This window comes from Cupressus sempervirens, chromosome 4, assembly GCF_028749045.1.
Source record: "Cupressus sempervirens isolate cs-2001-9-10 chromosome 4, ASM2874904v1, whole genome shotgun sequence".
Lineage (NCBI taxonomy): Eukaryota > Viridiplantae > Streptophyta > Pinopsida > Cupressales > Cupressaceae > Cupressus > Cupressus sempervirens.
The window spans coordinates 10,500,225-10,521,545 of NC_143121.1; the positions used below are offsets into that span (position 1 = coordinate 10,500,225).

General features: G+C 34.6%; 1 protein-coding gene across 1 annotated transcript in view; it reads right to left on the reverse strand.

The window, feature by feature from the left end:
- Nucleotides 1–1,815: 1,815 nt before the first annotated feature.
- Nucleotides 1,816–21,321, reverse strand: part of LOC149559686 (pentatricopeptide repeat-containing protein At2g03380, mitochondrial-like) — a 59,806-nt gene continuing 40,300 nt past the window's right edge. Inside the window, exons 10-11 of the mRNA XM_089827461.1 lie at nucleotides 20,180–20,293; nucleotides 1,816–1,941 (exon numbers count right to left, since the gene is read on the reverse strand). Coding sequence (XP_089683587.1) covers nucleotides 1,816–1,941; nucleotides 20,180–20,293 — 240 coding nt within the window. The remainder of the gene's footprint in view (nucleotides 1,942–20,179; nucleotides 20,294–21,321) is intronic.

Here is a 21,321-nt window from a genome sequence, read left to right on the forward strand (position 1 = left end):
TCACAGTTCCAGATCCATCAATGTGGTCTCACACACAAACTGGAGCCAACCCTTACAATGGATAAGAAAGAAGAAGATATAGACAAGGAATGGAATCTCGGATCTGATCTAAAGATGACATATGTCCACTTGAGTTTCCATCCTTTTTTGTTGTAAAACATCTCTTAGTTTTCTACCCCTTTGATCTAATTTAGTTTTCATCATTATTCTATAACCAATTTGGAAATATCTCATATGAATAATGAAAGCCCTTGTGTCACCAAAATATTTGAAATGTATCGTGGAATACTAATAAAAATTGGGTTTAACTGACTTGAAGGTGACCAAAACTCACCCATAACTACATTTTACTATCTTTTACACACATTCAGCTCATCATCTTGCTAGAAAACACATTTATACCTCAATACCTGAATGTGGTTGCAATTTGAGAATCTAGGAACAAACTTCATATAACCTGAATAGATGGCTTCCTATGTGAAAAAGAAATTCTAGAAGTGAAAAGTTCATCTTATCGCAATTTTGGCGATATACAATATCACTATATTAGCCCATCAGAAACAACCAGAAACTCATTTTTAAAAATATACCCCTAACAATGGTCTCTGGTTTGCAAATCATCTTTTAAATTTCTATCCAAAAAAATCATATTTCCTAAAGTCCAAACTTTAGGTTATAACCTTTTTAAAAAATTTAAAAGCCTATACGTGACTTTTGGACAAAATAATTTAAAACACTTTTTTAACATTTTCAATTTTCTGCCTTACCCATGCATTTTGGGTCAACCCTATTTGACTTCCTTTTTACCACATTGTAGCATGCCATTGTTTAGCATCTACCACATCACTATCCACCTAGGTGCCATGTGGCACCTTCTGATTGGTCTACCAGTTATCACCACTTAATAGCTTCTCATTGGCCACTCGACTATTCTGTTACTACCTTGTCATCACATGTGATGTCACCATAGATTGGGGTCTTCTGCCATGTGGTAGCTAGGTGTTTCCCCACATTGCTTAACTTCTACGCATCTTTGTAATGGAGGGAAGCACCAGCTATTAGATCTCACTATGTGGAAAAATTTGGAGTGCCCATCTTGATCCATCTAATTGCCACATGTCAGTCTAAGATTCACTCGTAGGTCCACATCATGTTGATGACACTGTTTTGCATCAAATTTTATCTTCTTTCTTGATCCAGCTAGCTGGGGTCCACCACACATTTTCTTTGCCTTTGAAAAGGCCCATGTCTTGTTAGACACTATGATATAGTGTGCTAGCATATTTAAAGATTGGAAAGAATGCCTCTACAATGCATGTGGGACAAAACTTAGGGGCTTATACTGGTTCTATTTGCATCGACTTGGCTTTTAATCATTTCCAATGCCTTTGTATCCATTCTAATGGTGCTAAGGCTAGATCTGCAACTAGGCTATGGTGGATAGTAACATTAGCTTCAAAGTGAAAGAAAATGCTCATTCCTTTAAACATCGATTTTGGAGAAAACGTCCATGCATATTGTAAGTCATCTGATCCCTCCTTTTAGATTGCACCCGAAATCACAAATGCAAAGAGGCTAATCTCAAGACTTGCAGTGAGCCATGTACATCGTCACGTGAAGACGCCTATCACTTCCTATTGACCCTCTCTAACAAACATTGATGTTATATTAGCATGACTAGGATACTAAATTGATTGAATTTGCACTTGTGAAGAATGAGTAGAGTTTCTAACAAAGCAAAGCATCATGGCATTGCCATTCATGGAGAAATCATTGAACAACAATTTCATCTCTTTCAATACTTTGTCACTTGTCCTAATTCTGTAAAACACCATCCTTTGACAAGTTATCTCTCCTCCATGAATCTTCCTCTTTTTCATTTGCATCATTACAACCTTTAGGCACTCTTGAAGGATCAGTCCTGTCATCCATTGATGCATCCTATAAGACAATCTCTATAATAGCATCAGAATCATGAATTTGTGTCCACCTAAAATCTGTTGAAGGTTGTCTTTTAGAACCTCCACCTTGAACCTATATAGCTCTACCTATTAGAATTGTTGTTCTTCCATGTTTCAACTCAAATAAAATTTGGCATGTCCTTGTCTATAGTGAATACTAATACCATTAGCCTCCAAAAGTTAATTTCTTTATGACATAATTTGGTAAGGAACACAATTGAGGCATCTTGCTTCCTTTAAACTACTTCATGACAAGATTTTTTTTGTTTTTACAAACTCTTCCTTCAAATCAATCAACTTGTTCAAAAGTTGAAGTTCCTTATTGTTGTTCAAAATCCTTTGAGAAATGAATACAATTTTGACATGAAGAGCATGTCGAAGAAGATAGGTCAATATAAGTGTAGGATCATGATAAATAGTCTCTAGTTTCAAATAAATCTACTTTTAGGTTTTTGAATGCAAAATATGTTGAGCTTGGGCTGCCATGAAGTGTGCCATCTTTGATCCAGATGATGAACAGAGATAAACTAGTGTTAAAACTCCTCCTTATGTGTAAATCAACTATTCCTAGGCCTACATTTAGATCAGGAATCAATCTTGACAACTTAGGAGAACCCTAAATTGCTATGAGATTCTTTGGATGTGTTTGTAATGCCTACTTTACTCACTTTGGCCTTATAAATGTCATAATGAAAATGTTTCCAATACTCCTTGCAATGATTCCTCTATCTCACAACATTTGGGTCGGTCCACTAGTAGAAGGGACGACTTGATTTCATTCTACCTGCTGAGGTGATTCACCCATTGGGCTATGGATCAATACCCCTCCACTTCCTTGGTAGATTTTTTATGCATATTCTTCCTCTGAGGATATAAAATATCTACTACTCTTATTAAGTCGGGAATCACTACAAAAGTGGGAAGATTATAAGATACTAAATCCGGTAGTAACTCATCCTCTTTTTAAAGATTTCATTGCAATGACTCGGCTCATGTCTATTGACTTTGCATTTCTTCCTTCAAAACCACAAAGTCTCACCACCTCCAAAACATGTGGTCTCATCTCCACATTTAATTTATCAAGAAGCTTTCTAAACTTGAGGTTGTTTTTATACTATCCAAATTGCTATTTCCAACTACATGTAGTTTGTGCTCAATCTTTATGAAGAGCTTCCATCCTTTTCCAATCACATATATAAGAAATTTGATGCACTAACCTTTTCTTGTCAATTTGCCCTTTGACTATCCATACCAATATTAATGCTCTCCCACAACCTCTTCTTTATTCCAAACTGTGATGACATATAAAAATAATCGCCTTGACCTTTTAATGATTATGTTCATATACAGAAACATCAACATGGAAATAATTATTACATCTTTTAAAAACATCTTCATTTCCCCATATCTTATCAATCTAATGCGATTAATCGAGCCCCAAAGTGGGTCCAACTAAAAAAAAAAATTGTTTTTGAATGACTGATATTCCATACTGATCTGATGAACATCTGATTCTGACTTGAAACAATTTGCATCATTCTGTAACTTTTAACACTCATTTTCACCTCTTTCTACAAATTGTCTACTTAGTGCCAAGAGGTCCTTTGACTAGCCTTTAAAACTAACAAAAACACTTGATCGAGCTTTGAAATCAAATATGTTGATTCTTTTCTTTGTATTCTCTTACCCTACCAAATCTCATCTCATGAAAAGTTCTTAGTCAAAAGATATTGATTTTCAAAGTTACCCTCTGAGAACTACTTGCATGCAAACATGTCACAAAGTAATAAATCATGTTTGGAATTGGCTTCGAAAATAGGTCAAATTGATACTTGGGGAAAAGAAAATTGGGGCATTGGTTCACTATCATGAGAACAATATGAGTCTATTATTAGGGCTCATGATGAATAATAGGGCAAAAATGGCAAGCGGTCAAAGTGAGCTACTCAGAATTTGCAAACTAGAAATAGTGGCAAAAAAGTAGTTTTGACAAATGGAATAGACTTAGGAAAGTGTGTAGACAGATTCATCAAGGTTTACAAACTGGCACACATGAAATATTTTTTGAGTAGAGCATAGTGGTATAATCCATTCAACCTCATGTATCATGGATTTGGAGATATGAGATCACAAATAGGGGTACTAACTAATTTGTCTTTCTTGACACCAGTAAAAAGTTACAAATTGCATTTGGAATTGCATTCGAAAACTGATCAAACAAATTCGTCATAGCCTCAAAGTTGAAACATAGTAAGTTTTTGACCTCTAGAATGTACTACAAAAGGAATTTTCTTATTTTGGTCAACTGGGTCAAAATTATTACAAGTCAAATAGGGCCTCCCAAAATTCTAAATAATTAGCATCAGCATGACAACAGTAAATGACCAAATTTGAGGGATTCAAAACCTAGTCAAAACATATCAAAATGACCCAAAATCTAAAACATAGGCTCTCTAGTGTGGGTAGTAAACACTCCAAAAGTGGTGAGTCATGAAACATTACTAGGTGCAAGATATTCAATTGCAAACACGGCTTCCTATCACTATTTGACACTTGGGGGAAAATGCAAATTTGGACATTGCTCAAAATTAGACTTCACAAAATGACTTGGAATGGAAATTTATCTTCATGGGACAAGTGGATATACTGAATGCAAGGTGTTAGAAATATTAAACACCTCTTAGGTCTCAAACAAATAGTTAGGTGCACATGTATCAAAAAGTGCTTATAAGGCTTGATTTTTAGCATGGTACTCAAAATTTGGGCTTCAATTTTGAGTCCCAACAACTAGCACTCAGCAATTGCTGCAACTCAACAATGTCTAAAACTTAGCAACACATAGTGGAATGAACACAAATTAGCAGGATAACATGTCAACCCAGGATGCTCCTACATCAATTTTGAAGCTAACATAGATCTGTGCCTTTACCCTCCCACTACATTTCCTATGCTATCAACCATAACTTTTTCAAAGACTTTTGTTACCCAAGGTGTGTATTACACTTTAAAAGGCTTCTCTGGTGGTTTTGAAGATTTACTACACCTAGCTTTGTATGAGTCTATGAATTGTTGGAAGATTTTAGGAGGTATAGCAAGTGAATCTAGTTGGGAAGCTGGCCTTAAGCCAATTTCTTTTGGTTTGGGTTCGATGTTCAATGGCCCTTTTTGTGGTTTTTGAGTTTCTGGACTACCTATGAACTCTTTCTTAAAAAAGCTTCCTTGGCTATCCCTAGGCCTATTCATGCACCTAAATGATTTTTTGCAACACAAACTTAAGGTATCAGACTAACCAAGGTCGATACTTGTTCAGACACTCCCAAAGACACATTGTTCCTAACTTGACTTATTATGATTTTATGCTTTTAATATCTCTGCTCGATAATGATATAAAAAATTTAGGAAAAATTTTGGGTCTATCTTAATGGATTAATTTTGGACATACTTTGAACTAAAATGCCCTACGAGTGTCAATTCAAAATTCATAAACTAGTGAGAGATATAGCTGCTATTTTCTCAAGGGATGAAGATAGTAGGCCAAGTGTTATGGATGCAACCTAATTCACATGCTAGGGAGTCAAATTAAGAGGCTTTTAATTAATGAATTGAAATGCACACTTATAGGAACTATAGAATCCAAATTTACAAAATCAAAGCTACCTTCATACTTGGAACCAATCAATTAATGTAATATATCATCACATTAGTTGATTACTGAGATTAACTATCACATTTAATAATAACCACACTACCTAATTGATTATTAAACATTACAATTCATGGATCTATCTAATCAATTTATATATCAATGTTGCAAATCAATCTTTAAGTACTTTGATGTAACAAAGATCTAGATGAAATCTGTATAACCAATATCTGGAAAATTATAGATCACACAGAAGAGAACACAAGGCACAATGATTTAATCTGGTTTACCCAATCCCTAGGCTACATCCATCAACAACAAATCTAATATTATTATTATCCAGTGATTACAATATATGATCCCTTAGAGCTCAATACCACCCCAAGAAGCTACAATATCACCATACATTATGAAATCCCTAACCCTAAGCCATTTTATACAAGCTTTTGCCACTTACCAAATTAGGACTAGAACAAGTCATCCAATAGAAGAATAGTAGCTGACACCTCTTACAATATAAGTTCATTTTTGTCTTCGAGGGCATTACCCTTGAAAACCCCCATGAGGGGGTTTCCCCTCAACCCCACACTATATTGCAACAGGGAGTGTTGCCCCTTGACCCCGTCTTGGGGGCACTACCTCTAAACCCCCATATAAATAATTTGGGTAGTAATCAAACCAAATAAACCCCCAAGTCTAATTAGGCTCAACATCACAACAATCTCCCACTTGGAGATTGATTAGAATCCACAACAATAACCTCTCACTTGGAGACTAGTCATAGCATTGCTAAACTTGTAGCTTCCACTGGAACATCAAACCACCCTAGACTCTATTGTTCCTTATTTTTGTTTAGTCTAGAAGACCAACTAAAGTTGAAGGGGAGTTCACCTTCTCCCTTGTTATTGCCTTGGTAAACGTATCTGTGAGATTATCATATGTATGTAGCTTCTCCATCTTTAACTATACATCATCCAAAACTGATTGAATTAAATGCCACCACAACTATATGTGTTTTATCTTTGAATGTAGAGCAAAATTCTTCCCAAGATGAATGACTCTCTAGCTATATATATGAATAAATAAATATTCATTTGTGGGTATCCCAATTCTTCCATGAAGAATTGAAGCTATATCATCTCCTTCGATGCCTCTATAGTAGCAACATACTCTATCTCTATAGTGGATAAAACATTAAACTTCTATAACCAAAAAACCCATATCACTGTTGCCCCACCAATAGTAAATACATGACTTGTAGTACTCTACCTAGTATCAATATCCCCTACCAAATCTGAGTCAACATAGCCCTGCAAATTAGTAATACAGCCCACAAAATGTCAACACTTACTAGATGTTCCTCTCAAATATCTAAGAATCCATTTAACTACATTCCAATGTTCAATTCCTAGATGACTCATATACTTGCTAACGACTCCCACTACATTTGTAATATCTAGCCTTGTACATACCATAGCATGCACCAAGCTTCCAACATATGAAGCATAAGGTACCTTGGACATCTTCACCTCATCTTCTTGTATCTTTGGACACATCTCCTTAGTCAATTTCAAATGACTAGGTAAAGGTGTGCTGACAGCTTTAGCATTCTCCATAGAGAAATGTTGCAACACCTTCACAATATAATCAGCCTAAGATAATGTTAATTTTTCTTTTTTCCTATCTCTCCAAATTTTCATACCGAGGATTTTTTTTGTTTCCCCCAAATCCTTCATAGCAAATGCATGTGCTAACTGGTATTTTAGCCCCTTAATGTGATCCATGTTAGACCTAGCTACAAGCATATCATCAACATATAAATATAAAATAATATAATTATCATCATTTAACCTCTTAAAATAAACACAATGATCTAAATGACACCTACTATATCCATGCTCATGCATAAAACTATCAAATTTCAGATATCATTACCGAGGTGCTTGCTTTAAGCCATATAAACTTTTCTTCAATCTACACACTAGATTCTCTTTACCTTGGACCTCAAACCCCTGTGGTTGTGTCATATATATCTCTTCATCCAAATCATCCTGAGGAAATGTTGTTTTAACATCAAGGTATTCTAGATGGAAATCTCTAGTAGCCACAATACTCAAAATAGTATGAATAGAAGTCATTTTAACAATAGGAGAAAATGTCTCATCAAAATCAATGTCTTTTTCTATTCAAATCCTTTTACAACTAACCTAGCTTTAAATATTTTCTTACCTCCATCCTCTTCTTTCAACCTATAAACCCATTTATTTTGTAAAGCCCTTTTACCTGTAGGCAACTTGCATAAATCCCATGCCTTATTTTTCAGCAAAGAGTCCATTTCTTCTTTCATTGTAGACTCCCACTGAATCTTTGTATCCACCTACACAACTTCATCATGACATTCAAGTTCATCAGGATCAATAAGTAAAATAGAATACAAAGAAGGAGAAAATATTTTTGAACATCTACTTAGCCTTGTTTGATTGTCTAGCATTCACTAGGGTGTGTGGTATTTTTTGTTTTGGTTCTTAGAGATCATGAGGAATTGTTGGAACGTCATCTTTTGGATTATCATCCAACACTACATAATCATTTTCTTTCTTCTCATGTTGCTGCAATAGATCTTTGTATAATAATTTTTCATTCAATATGACATCCCTTCTTCTTACAATTTTACAATTTTCAAAATCCCAAAGCCTATAACCAAATTCATCAATGTCATATCCAACAAATACACATTTCTTTTACTTAGTTTCTATCTTGGTTCTATTTTCATAATCTATATGTGCAAATGCTTCACAAAAAAAAGTTTTGAGAAAAGAATAATTCACCTTCTTACCAGTCCATGCTTCTTTTAGAGTACCATAGCCCAAAGGAGTAGAAGGACCTCTATTAATGAAACATACAATACTATTGCCAACCTCTACCCACATGTTTAATGGCAGCTCAACATGCAACCTCATGCTTCGTGCACACTCCATTATTGTCTTGTTCATGTGTTCAACCACTCCATTTTCCTATGGAGTCCTTGGAATAGTTTTATGTCTATGAATACCATTAGTGGAGCAATAATCTTCAAATTCATGACTGCAATACTTACCACCATTATCAGATCTAAGATATTTTATCTTTTTACCAGTCTCATTCTCAACCAAGTATTTCCATTTCTTAAAAGTTGCAAATACATCAGATTTCTTTCTAAGGAAATAAACCCATACTTTTCTAGTTGCATCATCAATAAATGTAGCATAATAATGAGAGCCACCAAGGGAAGATACTTCAGCTAGTCCCCATACATCTGTATGCACAAGCTCTAATTTATGATTCTTCTTTTCCTTCCCACTCTTCACAAAGCTCACTCTCTTTTATTTTCCATACACACAACTTTCATAGAAATCCATATTAGCACATTTTAGACTTGGTAAAAATTTCTTTGAATGAATAAATTTCATACGTTTCTCACTCATGTGCCCAAGTCTATTGTGCCATAGCATTGTATTAGAATCTATAGCAATTGTTTGTTCTCCCTACACAACTGCAGCAATTGTTCCTGAACATTCATTTTTCTCTTAAACAATCAAAGTAGAAGGAATAGTATGACTTGTATAAAGATATAAGGTGCCTACTTTCACACCTTTTTCTACTACAAGGGAACCTTTTGAAACCATCCAATTTTTATCATTAAAAGTAACTACACAACCCTCATCACCAAGTTGCCCTGATGAAATTAAATTCCTACTTAGCCTTGGAACATGTCTTACCTCATGTAGTAGCCAGTGATTCTCATTTTTCAACTTAATCTTAACCTTTTCCCTTTCCAACAATATGACAGGGTTCATTATCCCCCAAATAAACAAGCCCAAAATCCCTTTGGACATAATCAATAAAATAACCTCTATGGGGTGTAGCATGAAATGAGCACCAAAATCTAAAACCCATAAATCATTGACACTTTCTAAAGAAGGAAGAAAAGCATCCTCTACAGAGTTTTTATTTACCACATCTTCCTCATTGTTCCCTTCTAGTTTATCTCCTTCATTATTCTTTCAAGTCCAACAATCTTTCTTCTTATGCCCAAGTTTTCCACAGTACCAACAATCTCTCGATCCTTTGGATTGAGACCTCTTTCCCTTTGACTTTCCCCTTAATTTCCCACAATTTCCAAAATTATTTCCTCTCTCAATTGTTTTGCCTCTGCTTTGTGCATTCAAAGCACTTCCTGATGTAGATCCACCTAAGGTTTTCCTACGAGTGTCCTCACTCAAAATAACACCAATCACATCATCAAATTTTAGGGTATTAGATCCAGAAACATAATTAGTCATAGCCATTACCAAGATATTCCAGCTTTCAGGAAAAGAACACAAAATCAAGAGAGTCTTAATCTCTTCATCAAAATTGACATTCGTAGAAGACAACTGGCAAGTCACAATATTAAACTTATTTAAATGATCTGCAATAGATCCATCTTCTACCATCTTCATATTAACCAAACACTTCATGAGAAATATCTTGTTTGAAGCAGAGCACTTTTCATACAGTTTTTCTAGGGTTTGCATCAACTCTTTCATCATCTTTGCTTTTGTAATGTTAAATGTCACTGATGGTGCCAAGAACAATTGAATACTTACCAGTTCCTTTTTTTTCTAAAATATCCCAAACCCCCATAGAAATAATCTGGGGAGTAACCACACCAAATAAACCTCTGAGTCCTATCAAGCTCCATATCACAACAGTCTATGATAATAATTAGGGGTTAAGATAATAATATGTGACACGAACATAGGAGGCAACATTAAGTTTGTGGAAAATAACAGAAGGCAGTAGTAAGTATATTTTAGAAGAGATGGATAATCAAGCATTGGATGAATAGTCAATGAAAAAGGCAAAAGTGGCTGCAATTCAATAATCCAATAGAGAATTACTTCTTTAAACAACCAAAACTTGATTGGATACATAACATCAATCATACGAGTTCTATTTCCTTTGGCAATAGGCATTTATCTTACACACACACACACACACACCTAATTGATTTCCATTTCTACATTTAATTTGTAATGGAAAATAAATGAAATAACTAACACATAGATTCACAATGCAAACTGAAATGATCTCACCAAGATTTCCAAGAGGGGGCCCTTCCTCCAATTCACTTGGCGAGCAAAAGATTAATATTTAGTTGCTAAAGTCAATCCAATTCAATAAAGCAATAATACAAAAGATTGGTTTATAATGGTGTTTTTATGGATATATTTCTAGTCCCTTTCTTATGAACATACACATACTTATATAGTTTCCAAAATACTCAAAATAAGGTTGAATTGAGTTGTTATGGTTACAGGACATTGTTCTAAATTATATAAATGTTATCTTAGCCACAGGCCACAAGTTTTCAACTATGTAACAAACATGAAAACAATAGCATAATTTTTTTTTTGAAGATCATCCAAGGCCTTAAACTATGAAACAAAATATCTAGATAAAATAAGATAGAAAAATAGAGCTATGATATGTACACAATTGATTCAATCGTGCAAGAATCTAATGTAACTACCTAGTCACCCACGCTTAGTTCTTGTACTAGAAACTAATCAAATTATTGTAAATTTGTACACTTGGTGGAGTTTTACAAAAGTTATTTTCTACTTTACATTTTATCAAAGATAGTACATTTCTCTTATGATAAATGGAATGAAAGGGGATGAGAAGGCATAAAATGTGATGGAAATATGCACAGTAAATATATAAAAAGAATCACAAATGCACACCCATCACATGAAATAGTAACTCTCTTACGATTCATTCTTTTTACACTTTTCATGATAAGGATGACTATTTAATGAAAGTATTTCGTAATCGATTAAGAACTCTTTTTAATGATTTGGAAAAGTTTGAACAATGAGTGGTTCAAGAACACTCAAATAGTGAGGCAATCCCCTTGAATGAAGGGTTGAGGAGGATGATTCAAAAGGATAAACATTATGTGGATCTATTATGTGACGTTCCTCATTGTGTGACTAATAATATTATGCCTATGAAAGTTGTGTTAAAGCTATTAATATCTATAATCCTACTAATCATGTTGAAAATCATATTTCTATATCAACATCATTACCTACTATGTGTACTTATAGTCCATTTTTCATAACTACATCTACACATACATCAATCCTACTCATTTCAGTCATGGTGAAATTCCTATAATACCTATTTATGTGAGTGCTTTATCTATTTCCCATCCATCTACTCTACCCACTTACTAAAATGCCCCACTTTTTCATACACATAAAATTAAATCTATGCTCTTGAGTTTTTTTACAAACACAATACACATTTTTTATTTTATTTCTAGAAGTAATATAATAGACTTTTAAAATAATTTAATCCTTACATAATTTTACAAATACATATTAATTTTATAAAAAATAAATGTATACAAAATAAATTAAAAATTTTAAAGCCTAAACTTATTTATAAAACTAATTTTATTTATGTAAAAAGTATTAGAATAATAATTAATAATTAATTATATATGACAATTGAGAATTTTAATCATTAAAAAACTAATAACTATGTACAATTTAATTAAAAGAATTGTGAGTATAATCTAATAAGATCCAAGTTTAACTCTAGTAAAATTCTCTTCTTTTTAGTAAATTGAATTCTTTACAAATGGGTTCAATTAAGACTACAACTATTTTTACAAAATTAATTGCATTGAATTAAAATTTGATAATAGATAGAAACTAAAATAAATTCACAATTTCTAAAATAAGATAATTGTTGGTAAATAGATTTGTTCTTTTTAATTATAACTCTCAAATGCCCAAACTTGGAACAATATCTGGTTACAAACAGTTGGAAAACCACTTATGAATGAATTCGCTTTTCTTTGAATTGGTAGGTATAACTCCCTAAAATAGGTTTGCAATGAATTTTTTTTTCTCCTAAGCTAATTCAAGGTATGTTCTTAACCTAAGAATAGAAGAGGTAAAACCAAGCTAGACCTAAATAGATTCTAACTCAGGCAAATAAAAATTTCAAAATATTTAAACAAGTTTATGAATCCACACATCTTACAAATTCACAAAGCTTAACTAAGTGATAACTAGTATGGAGCTAAATAAGTCTAAATCTGAACTATGATTAACAAATAGAAAATGCTGAAGGTATTTCTCTTTGAATGAAAAATGACACTACCTATCACATTCATTCATTGCTTCAAAACAGGGGAGTGATACTATGTTCTTTCCTCATTTCAACTCAAACAAAAAAGAAAACATAAGACTGAATCTAACAGAAATTGGAACAGAAAATAATTGATATCAAATACCATTCAATTGTCTCTACAACAATAAGTACTTTACACCAAAAAAAAATTGACCTTTCATTAATCTTTCAATCTCATACATATACCATTTTGAGATGACTATTACAATGGAAGTTTAATCAGTTCATCTCCTCAAAAATGACAAATGGTAAGGCACCAATTTGCCATTTTACAATAATTACATAATAAAAAAAAAAAAGGAGGCAAAATGTGAATCACTTAAACTTCTTCCCCTTGTCAGCATTTTCTCTATAGGCCTTGGCAACAACTATGATCAGGATGAGCTCTTCATGCCTAGGCATATGTATGTTGGTATACCTTAAGAGCCATTTGGAATTCTCTCTAGCCAACTCCTTCATAGCATTCAGTTGATTTGGTAGTTCTTTTGTGGCCATGTATATGTATCTATTGAGTTCGTGGAGTTCAGTAACCCTATTTTGACTACTAGAAGATACATCAGACAGACTATTTAGAAACTTGGAAAAGTTCTCCTTCATGGCATTGATCCCAATGGGTGCTTTTCCTTGGCCACTAGTCTATGAGCCTATATGTATTCCCCTCATCAGTTCAAATCCGTTGTCTTGTATCTTCTCCATCTTATCCTCTATTTCTCTCAGCCCTTTCTTTGTGGACTAGATCATCTCAGTCTTAAACTACATGATTTGAAGCCACTTGAATAGAGGTTCATCTCCCTTTGGCAATATTTTTTTTTTAATCGCTTCCTTGGCCTTTATCTGGATGATCATCTTCAAGAGGGAGATGCATTCATCACACTTCACCCTTTCTCCATCTAGAGTATTGCTATTTGATATGACATTATCTTTTTCTATTTCTAGCCTTAAGATAACATTACCAATTTTCTCTACAATAGTGTCTGCTTCTGACAAGCTTATTAATCCATTCTTTACCAATCTAACCAAAATGTCTATCTATCTTCTTGGAGTTGAGAGATGAGGGCTTGAACCTTAGCAATAGTAGGATTTTGGGTCACTGATACTCTAGAGATAGCTGCCAATTAGGTGACTAATTGTTTCATGAACCTATTCAATACTTCTATCTCAGCCTTCATCTTGGTTTTGGACAACTTCAAACTTTCCAATCGTCCCTCAATAACCTTGTTGGTCGACTTCCACAAGACAACTTTGGTGTTATGCCTAGCTTCTCTAAGGTCCATAGAGTGTAAAGTAAAATCATCAATAGTCATGTCTTCAATCCTTCCTCCTTTGTTAGGCTTCATTATCTCCATTGTCAGGTGCCTTGTTTCTAGAACTTGCCTAAGTATAGACAAGGTTTTCTACTTCTTTACTTTTGCCAGTGTGGATCTGGAATGAATTGCAAGAGATATTGTATCTTTGGTGGAAGTACTTTCATCCTTTCTTTTCCTCTTCTTTTCTAGTGTATCTTCCAACCAGGAGTCTGTACCTATCACCTTGGACCTTTTTCCAAGTGATTCTATACTGAACATCTTCTTCTTAACTAGAGTTATTTTCATAGTATTTGAAGAGAAGGGATTCTTCAGATCTTGAGAGATGACCTTAGAAGAAGTCTGGCCCTTTTCTACTTTTGAAGTTTTCTTCATTGCCTCATCTAACACAATAGACTCACTACTGCTACTCTTTCCATCTCATAAGTCTACTATCTATATTGGAGAGCCACTTGGTTGTAGAAGTGTAGCACTTGCTGGTGGAATAGGACTATGATGAGGAGAGGGAACTAGAGTAGTATGGGGAGAAGGAATTGGAGAAACATGAGGTGATGGAATTGGTGTGACATGGGGAGATGGAATTGAGGTGGTTGTGTTATCCTTTGGTTCCTCCATCTTCTTTCCCTCAGCACTAGTTTGGGTTCCAGTGACTAGGAGGGAACCATTATGATAGGTCTTGGCTATGGGAACATTCTTATCTAGAGTTTGATCACCTCCATGTGAAGGTTGACCTAGCCCTTGAGTGGGAGCTATCGTCACGCCTAGTGTAGCACTCTAAGATGAAGTAGGTGTTGCAGTTGTTGGAGAAGATTGAGTGGCTACACCTTTACTTCATCTTCTTTTGGTTGTCCATTCAACCCATTTCCCTATTCTCTTGATGATCTTGGCCATCATGATATCAAAATTCTCTTGAACATGTACATTAGGCTCTAAACTGAGAGGAATGTCCATTAACTTACTTAAATATGTATTGTTATACATATTATGTCCATCATCCTCCAAGCCTTCTACATCAAAGTTGATACCATATGTTTTAATTTTCTCCACTGTGAGTCTAGCGAAATAACGATCTCTACTTTCAAGCTCATCTCTATAGTTCTCCCAATAGTCTTCGATAGTGGTAACATGTTTGATCACACTCTCGATCTATAGCACCTCTCTTGCATACCCATTTGGGTTGAACATAGGTCTCATGACCTCATACTCTTCCGACTTGTATTTAGTCTCAAATGCTTTGAGCATATTTTTTGCATCAGAACAAGACTCACAACTGTAAGCTCCAACATTCATAGGGAATTCATACCCTTTCTTCTTCAAGCTTGTGCTCAGCACATTCACCTAGATTGCTTGCCTCACGATCTCTATCAACATGATCATATCACTTGGATACCTAGGCAACTTCAAAGGAAATCCATGGAAAGCTACAAGATGCAAATATGAGAAGGATGAGAACTAAATAAAGTAGCTACAAAACTAACTAATAGCTATTTTTTCCTCTGAGCTCAACCTCCTCTTTGCATCCTTGGAGTTCCCTGCAAATTCTCATCATAAATGCGTCATTAACCTTGACATTTTCTGCATAACTATTCTATAATTGTAAACATTGATATAACTCATAGATTTTCACATCATCAAGAAAGTTCTCTATTTTGGGAAGGCCTAGCCACAATTTTAGAGAAGATAGCATATAAATTAGGAAAGAAGACATGTAAATGGTGTTGTAAAATTTTGAGGTGCTAAGGGCTCTAGACAGATGCTCACTTACCTGATGGTCCCAATCAACATACTGTGTATCTAAATAGATAAGTTGTACTGGAAAGAAATATTATTCAACAAAATTAAGTGCTTCTACATCACCTTTCAATCTATGCAAGAGAACCAAAATATCTACAATCTTGGGCTTGAGATCAGTGCCAAATAGAGTTTTGGGAACCTTACTCTTGGTACCCGATGGCTTTTGAAACTAGGATCTCATAATTTCTTTTCTCCACACCATTTTCTTCAAAGAGAACTCAGACATTGCTCCTCCTACTATAACCTCAGAGAACTCTTCCCATTCTAGAGCTTGGAGGAAATTTACTATAATTTGTGTATCAATAGAGATTAAAACTATATGATCATGCAACAGAATTTTTTTGGTATCTAGATTGTAGTTATTTATGCATTCAACAATCAACTCGGGAGCTTGAACTACCATTGAAAACCTAGCAGCCTCTACTAGCCCAATCCCTCAGAGCTTCTTAGTTATAGAATGAATTGGCTCCAACCTCAGCCTCCTTTGGAAATCTTGAATGTCATAGAAACAAAGCGAGGTGTCTGTGAAACTCTACAATGTAGACTTGATTCCATTTAGCACATCGAACCCAAAAAATCTCGTTGCCATTCTATCGAAGTATAAGATAAATTGAAAATTCAAATCTAGATTAAGCACAAGGAATTGAATTTTCAACATAGAAGATTTGAAAATGTTGCAAAATTTTAATAGCATAACAAGTCAAGAAAAAGCGGTGATTTGTAAAACCATTATGTTTCCCTCTATATAGGAATTCCAATCCATCCGTTAATTTTTAGAATCAGCGCCACATGAACGAATTAAAGGATAAATCCATTAGATTAGCAAATGTGAGAGTTTCTAACAAACATTTCCATGTCTTTTCACTATTTTCATTGGCCTAAAGGTAACTTCTCTTTATTTCATTCTTACCTTCCCATGTTTCACCTAGTTCTGGAGAATTAAGAATGGAGTACTATGTAAGGAAATATCTGTCCAGCTAGATTCTACTCACTACACTTTTCCAATTGTGACTATCTTATTTCCACTATCATCTTAAGGCATCTTATGTGCAATTTGTGAACCCAATCTGTTTAAAAAGTCTATTTCTCTATGAATGGGAAAAATCACCCTCATGGGTTGAAAACCTGCCAAAGAGAAGGAGATCTTCAATTTTCTACTTTAGCTTTATTTTCCTTCTAACTCTTGAGTTAACCTTTCCTCTAGATTTGGAAAATCACAAAAGGATTACATAAGTTGAAAGGGGGCCCACTTCTTCACTTCTTTCCTTCACAATTGCTTCCAACAGAAAACAGACTTCATAGGTCACAAACCTGCCGAGGAGAAGTCATTTTCAAGTTTTTCGCTTAAAGTAATTTTGAGCATCATGATGAATCCCAAGTGTTTCCCAAAGTACAATACTGCAATGAAAATATAGATCTTTCATGAAACAACTTGTTATCTTCTTATTTTGATCCATGATCTTGATTTGTTAACCGCTATGGGAAATCACCTTCATGGGTTGAAAACCCACCAAGGAGAAGGCCATATCCAATTTTTTGCAAGTGTCGTTCATTCATGGGAAAAAGTAATACAAGTCATGAACAAGTCCAAGTTTGTGAACAACTTCATGAAATGCAATAATCTCCATCGAATTAGGTATTAAGCTACCCACATGAGATCAAGGAGAAATCCCAACTAGACATACCTAGACCAAACTAATACATAAACTTCTCCGCTTTTGCAAAATGGGTACAAGGTCAAAAGTGGGACAACATCTGGGTCTGACTGGGGACTTGGGTAGAGCATACCCAAGCAAGGAACTCACAATCTCTAGTTTTACAAAGAAAATAAAAGGTGGCAACACAACACAAAAAAATAGGAGAAAAATAGGAAAACAAAGCAAGGAAAGGAGGCTTAACTAGGAAAACATGGAAAGAAACTAAACCTAACTATAATACAATATAGGGGTTACCTATTTTCAATTTGCAATTTGATAAAGCTTTAGATCCTGACCATTATAAGTCAAGGGTAGCACTTCACCATCTTGATAAGACAATTTGAATGAATTATTCTCAAATACTTGATGAATTCTAAATGGACCTTTCCACAAGGTGTCAAACCTTTTATGCATACCTTTTGGAGCACTTCACTTATCCTAGAGTAACACACTATCTCCTACCATGAATTTTTGTGGTCTTGCCTTCTTATCAAATAGATCTTTAACTCACATCTGATGTTGTGTGATGTGGTCCATGATTTCTTCTCTTTCCTCATCTAGCTTGCTTAAATATAGGATTCACTTCTCTAAACTGTCTTTATAAATATCATCTTCAATCATTGTTCTGAGTTTTCTTTTGGCTAATTCCAAAGGTAATCGAAGGTTAGATTCATTTCCATATACTAATTCAAATGGAGATATGTTGATTTCTCTTTTAGGTTTCATCCTATCTACCCATAGTGCCTCATGAATTTTCTTGTGCCAAGTCTTTTGATTGTCTTAGACAAGCTTCTTCACAATATTTATCAAATTCTTGTTACTAGACTTAGCTTCACCATTTCCTTGTGGAAAATAATCAAATGAGTCACTAATAGTAATTCCATACTCAAAGAAAAAATTAGTAATCTCAATTGAAGAAAAGTAGGTTGCATTATCCATCACTAATTTGATAGGAATGCCAAACCTGACCAGTATATTCTCCTTGATGGATTCACATACTACTTTGGAAGTAGTTTTCTTGGTTGATTTGGCTTCCACCCACTTAGTGAAATAATCAGTTGCAGTTACCACATACTGATGACCTACACTGGATGTTGGACTAATTGGACCAATAAAATCAAGACCCCGTTGTTGAAAAGGTCATTCAATGATAACGGGCCTTAATGGTAGAGCAGCTAATTGAGGATGCCTAGTGAACATCTTGCATTTTGCACACTTTTGCACCCAGGAATAGGCATCTTTGAACATTTTAGGCCATTAATAGCATTGTCTCAATATTTTGAAAGCTGTGACCAAGGATGAAAAATGCCCTCCACAAGCTTCATTATGAAAAATTTTCAATAGTTTTTCTTGTTGTTGTTTTTCCGCACATCTAAGAAAATTTCCATCAATGGCATTTTTAAACAATTTTCCATCCCAAATTACATACTTAGCTACTTTCAATTTTAAATCCCTTCTTTGTTTTACATTTAGGCCCTTTGGACATTCTCCATATGTTAACAGCTAAGAAATATTTTTGAACCATGAATCATTAAGACCTACTACTAATACTAGTTTCTTTTCACTTAATTCTTCTAATTCTCCAGTGTTCTTGTTTTCTACAATTTCTTTACACAAAGAATTGCCCCTAACTAGCTTGGTAGGCTCGATTTCTATATCATATTTTTGTGTCTTTTCTATCCATGCTCCTCTAGCATTACAACCTACATCCTACTATGTGAACACACTTTTCACTACTACATCTAGAAAAAAAACAACAAAATTCGAATGCAAGATATAGAACCAAAAAAAATTAAGTACTTTGACTACTGCAAAAGCATGCTTCTCAATTTGTGAGTATTTCAATTTGTGATTTTTCAGGGGTATGCTCATGAGAGCTATTGGGGCTTGTACCCCTTCATCATTGTCTTGCATAAGTATTGTCGATAAAGTATGTTTAGAAGCATAAAAGTAAATGAAGAAATCTCACTTATAACTTGAGTGACTCAAAACTAGGGCATTAGCAATAGTTGTTTTTATATTCTAAAAGACTTGCTTTCCCACCTCATTCCATTTGAAATTTGAATTTCCCTTCATCATATCCACAATATGTTTAGTGGTTTCTACGAAATCTGGTACAAACCTTCTAAGGAAATTCACTTGCCCAAAGAATGACTTAACCCCTATTTTATTTGAAGGAAAACTTAGCCTTCGGATGGCCTCCACTCATTCGGGATCAATTCTGATGCCTTCCTGAGACACTATATGACCAAGGAGCTTTCCTTCATTCACACAAAAAATTGATTTCTTCAGATTGAGTGAGATTCCATGTTCCCAGTATCTTTGTAAGACTTTCCTTAAATCTTCCATGTGGTCTTTTCTCTTTTTTGAAAACACGATGAGGTCATCTAGGTATATAACTATAATCCAATCCTTCAAATTAGAAAACATCTTGCTCATACATCTCTAGAATGTGGCACCAACATTGATAAGCCCAAAGGACATTTTGTGATACGCAAACATAACCCAAGGAGTGGTAAATGCTATCTTATGTTGGTCTTTCTCATCTACCTCAACTTGATTGTAACCTGAAAACCCATCAAGCATGGACATCATTTCAGATCCACCCACTATTTGCAGCAAGTAATCCATATTGGGGAGAGTGAAATTATCCTTCAAGGACACCTGTTTGAAATTACAAAAATCAACGCAGATCCTTATTTCTCTATTCTTCTTTCCGACTGATACTATGTTAGCTACCTAGGTAGAGTGATGGATGGGGTAAATGATTCTTGCTTTCAACATTTTATCTACCTCCCAAAAAATGGCATCTAAGACCTTAGGATTATAATTCCTTTGTTTTGGCCAAAAAGGAACAACATCAAGTTTGAGTGGAATTTGATGTTTTACATCCCCACCTCGATAGCTTTTTAGATCTTCGTAACTCCAAGCAAAAACATCCCTATATTCCATGAAGAGTTGTTTCGCAACTTCTTTTTCTTCAGGTGAACAACATTTTCCAATGTTGATCATTTTAGGATCATGGGTGTCTCCAATATTTACCCACTCATACTCTCTGGTGGTAGGTTCCCTTTTTGCCCTCTTCTTCTTTATGTAGGCATCATGTCTATTAATTTTTTTTTCTAAGGCTACAAAGTATGGGGGAAACGATATTACCTTGCAATTGAACTTTATCTTTTGATTCTTCTCGATATCAGAACTTTCATGATTATCATTTTTGGGTTCGTGTGCAAAATTGGATTTGCCATTCTCTAGGAACAGCTGTAAGCTCTTGTCATCTTTGAAAACTTGCTAGGATTCCACATTATCTGGAACAAAAGCTTGATACACAATTTCAATCTGGCATTTCTTATCCTTGAATTTTGGATGAGGTAGTAGCAAAGAAGCAGAAACTGCTAAAGAATCAGCTTTTGTGTTCATCTCCCTTGGCACCGCTTCAATAGAAAAGGCATCTAGACCTTCTATTTCATCCCAAACTCTATTTCTATAGTTCTTTAACTTGTGATTTTTCATAGAATATTATCCTTTAATTTGTCTGACTATGAGTTTTGCATCACCCCGAGCTCTCAGGATCTTTACTCCTCTTTCTTTTGCTGATATTATCCCCAATAACAAAGCCTTATATTTTGTACTATTATTTGTATTTCTAAATTCTAATTTGAAAGCCAAGGGCTCAAGTCCTCCCTTAGGGG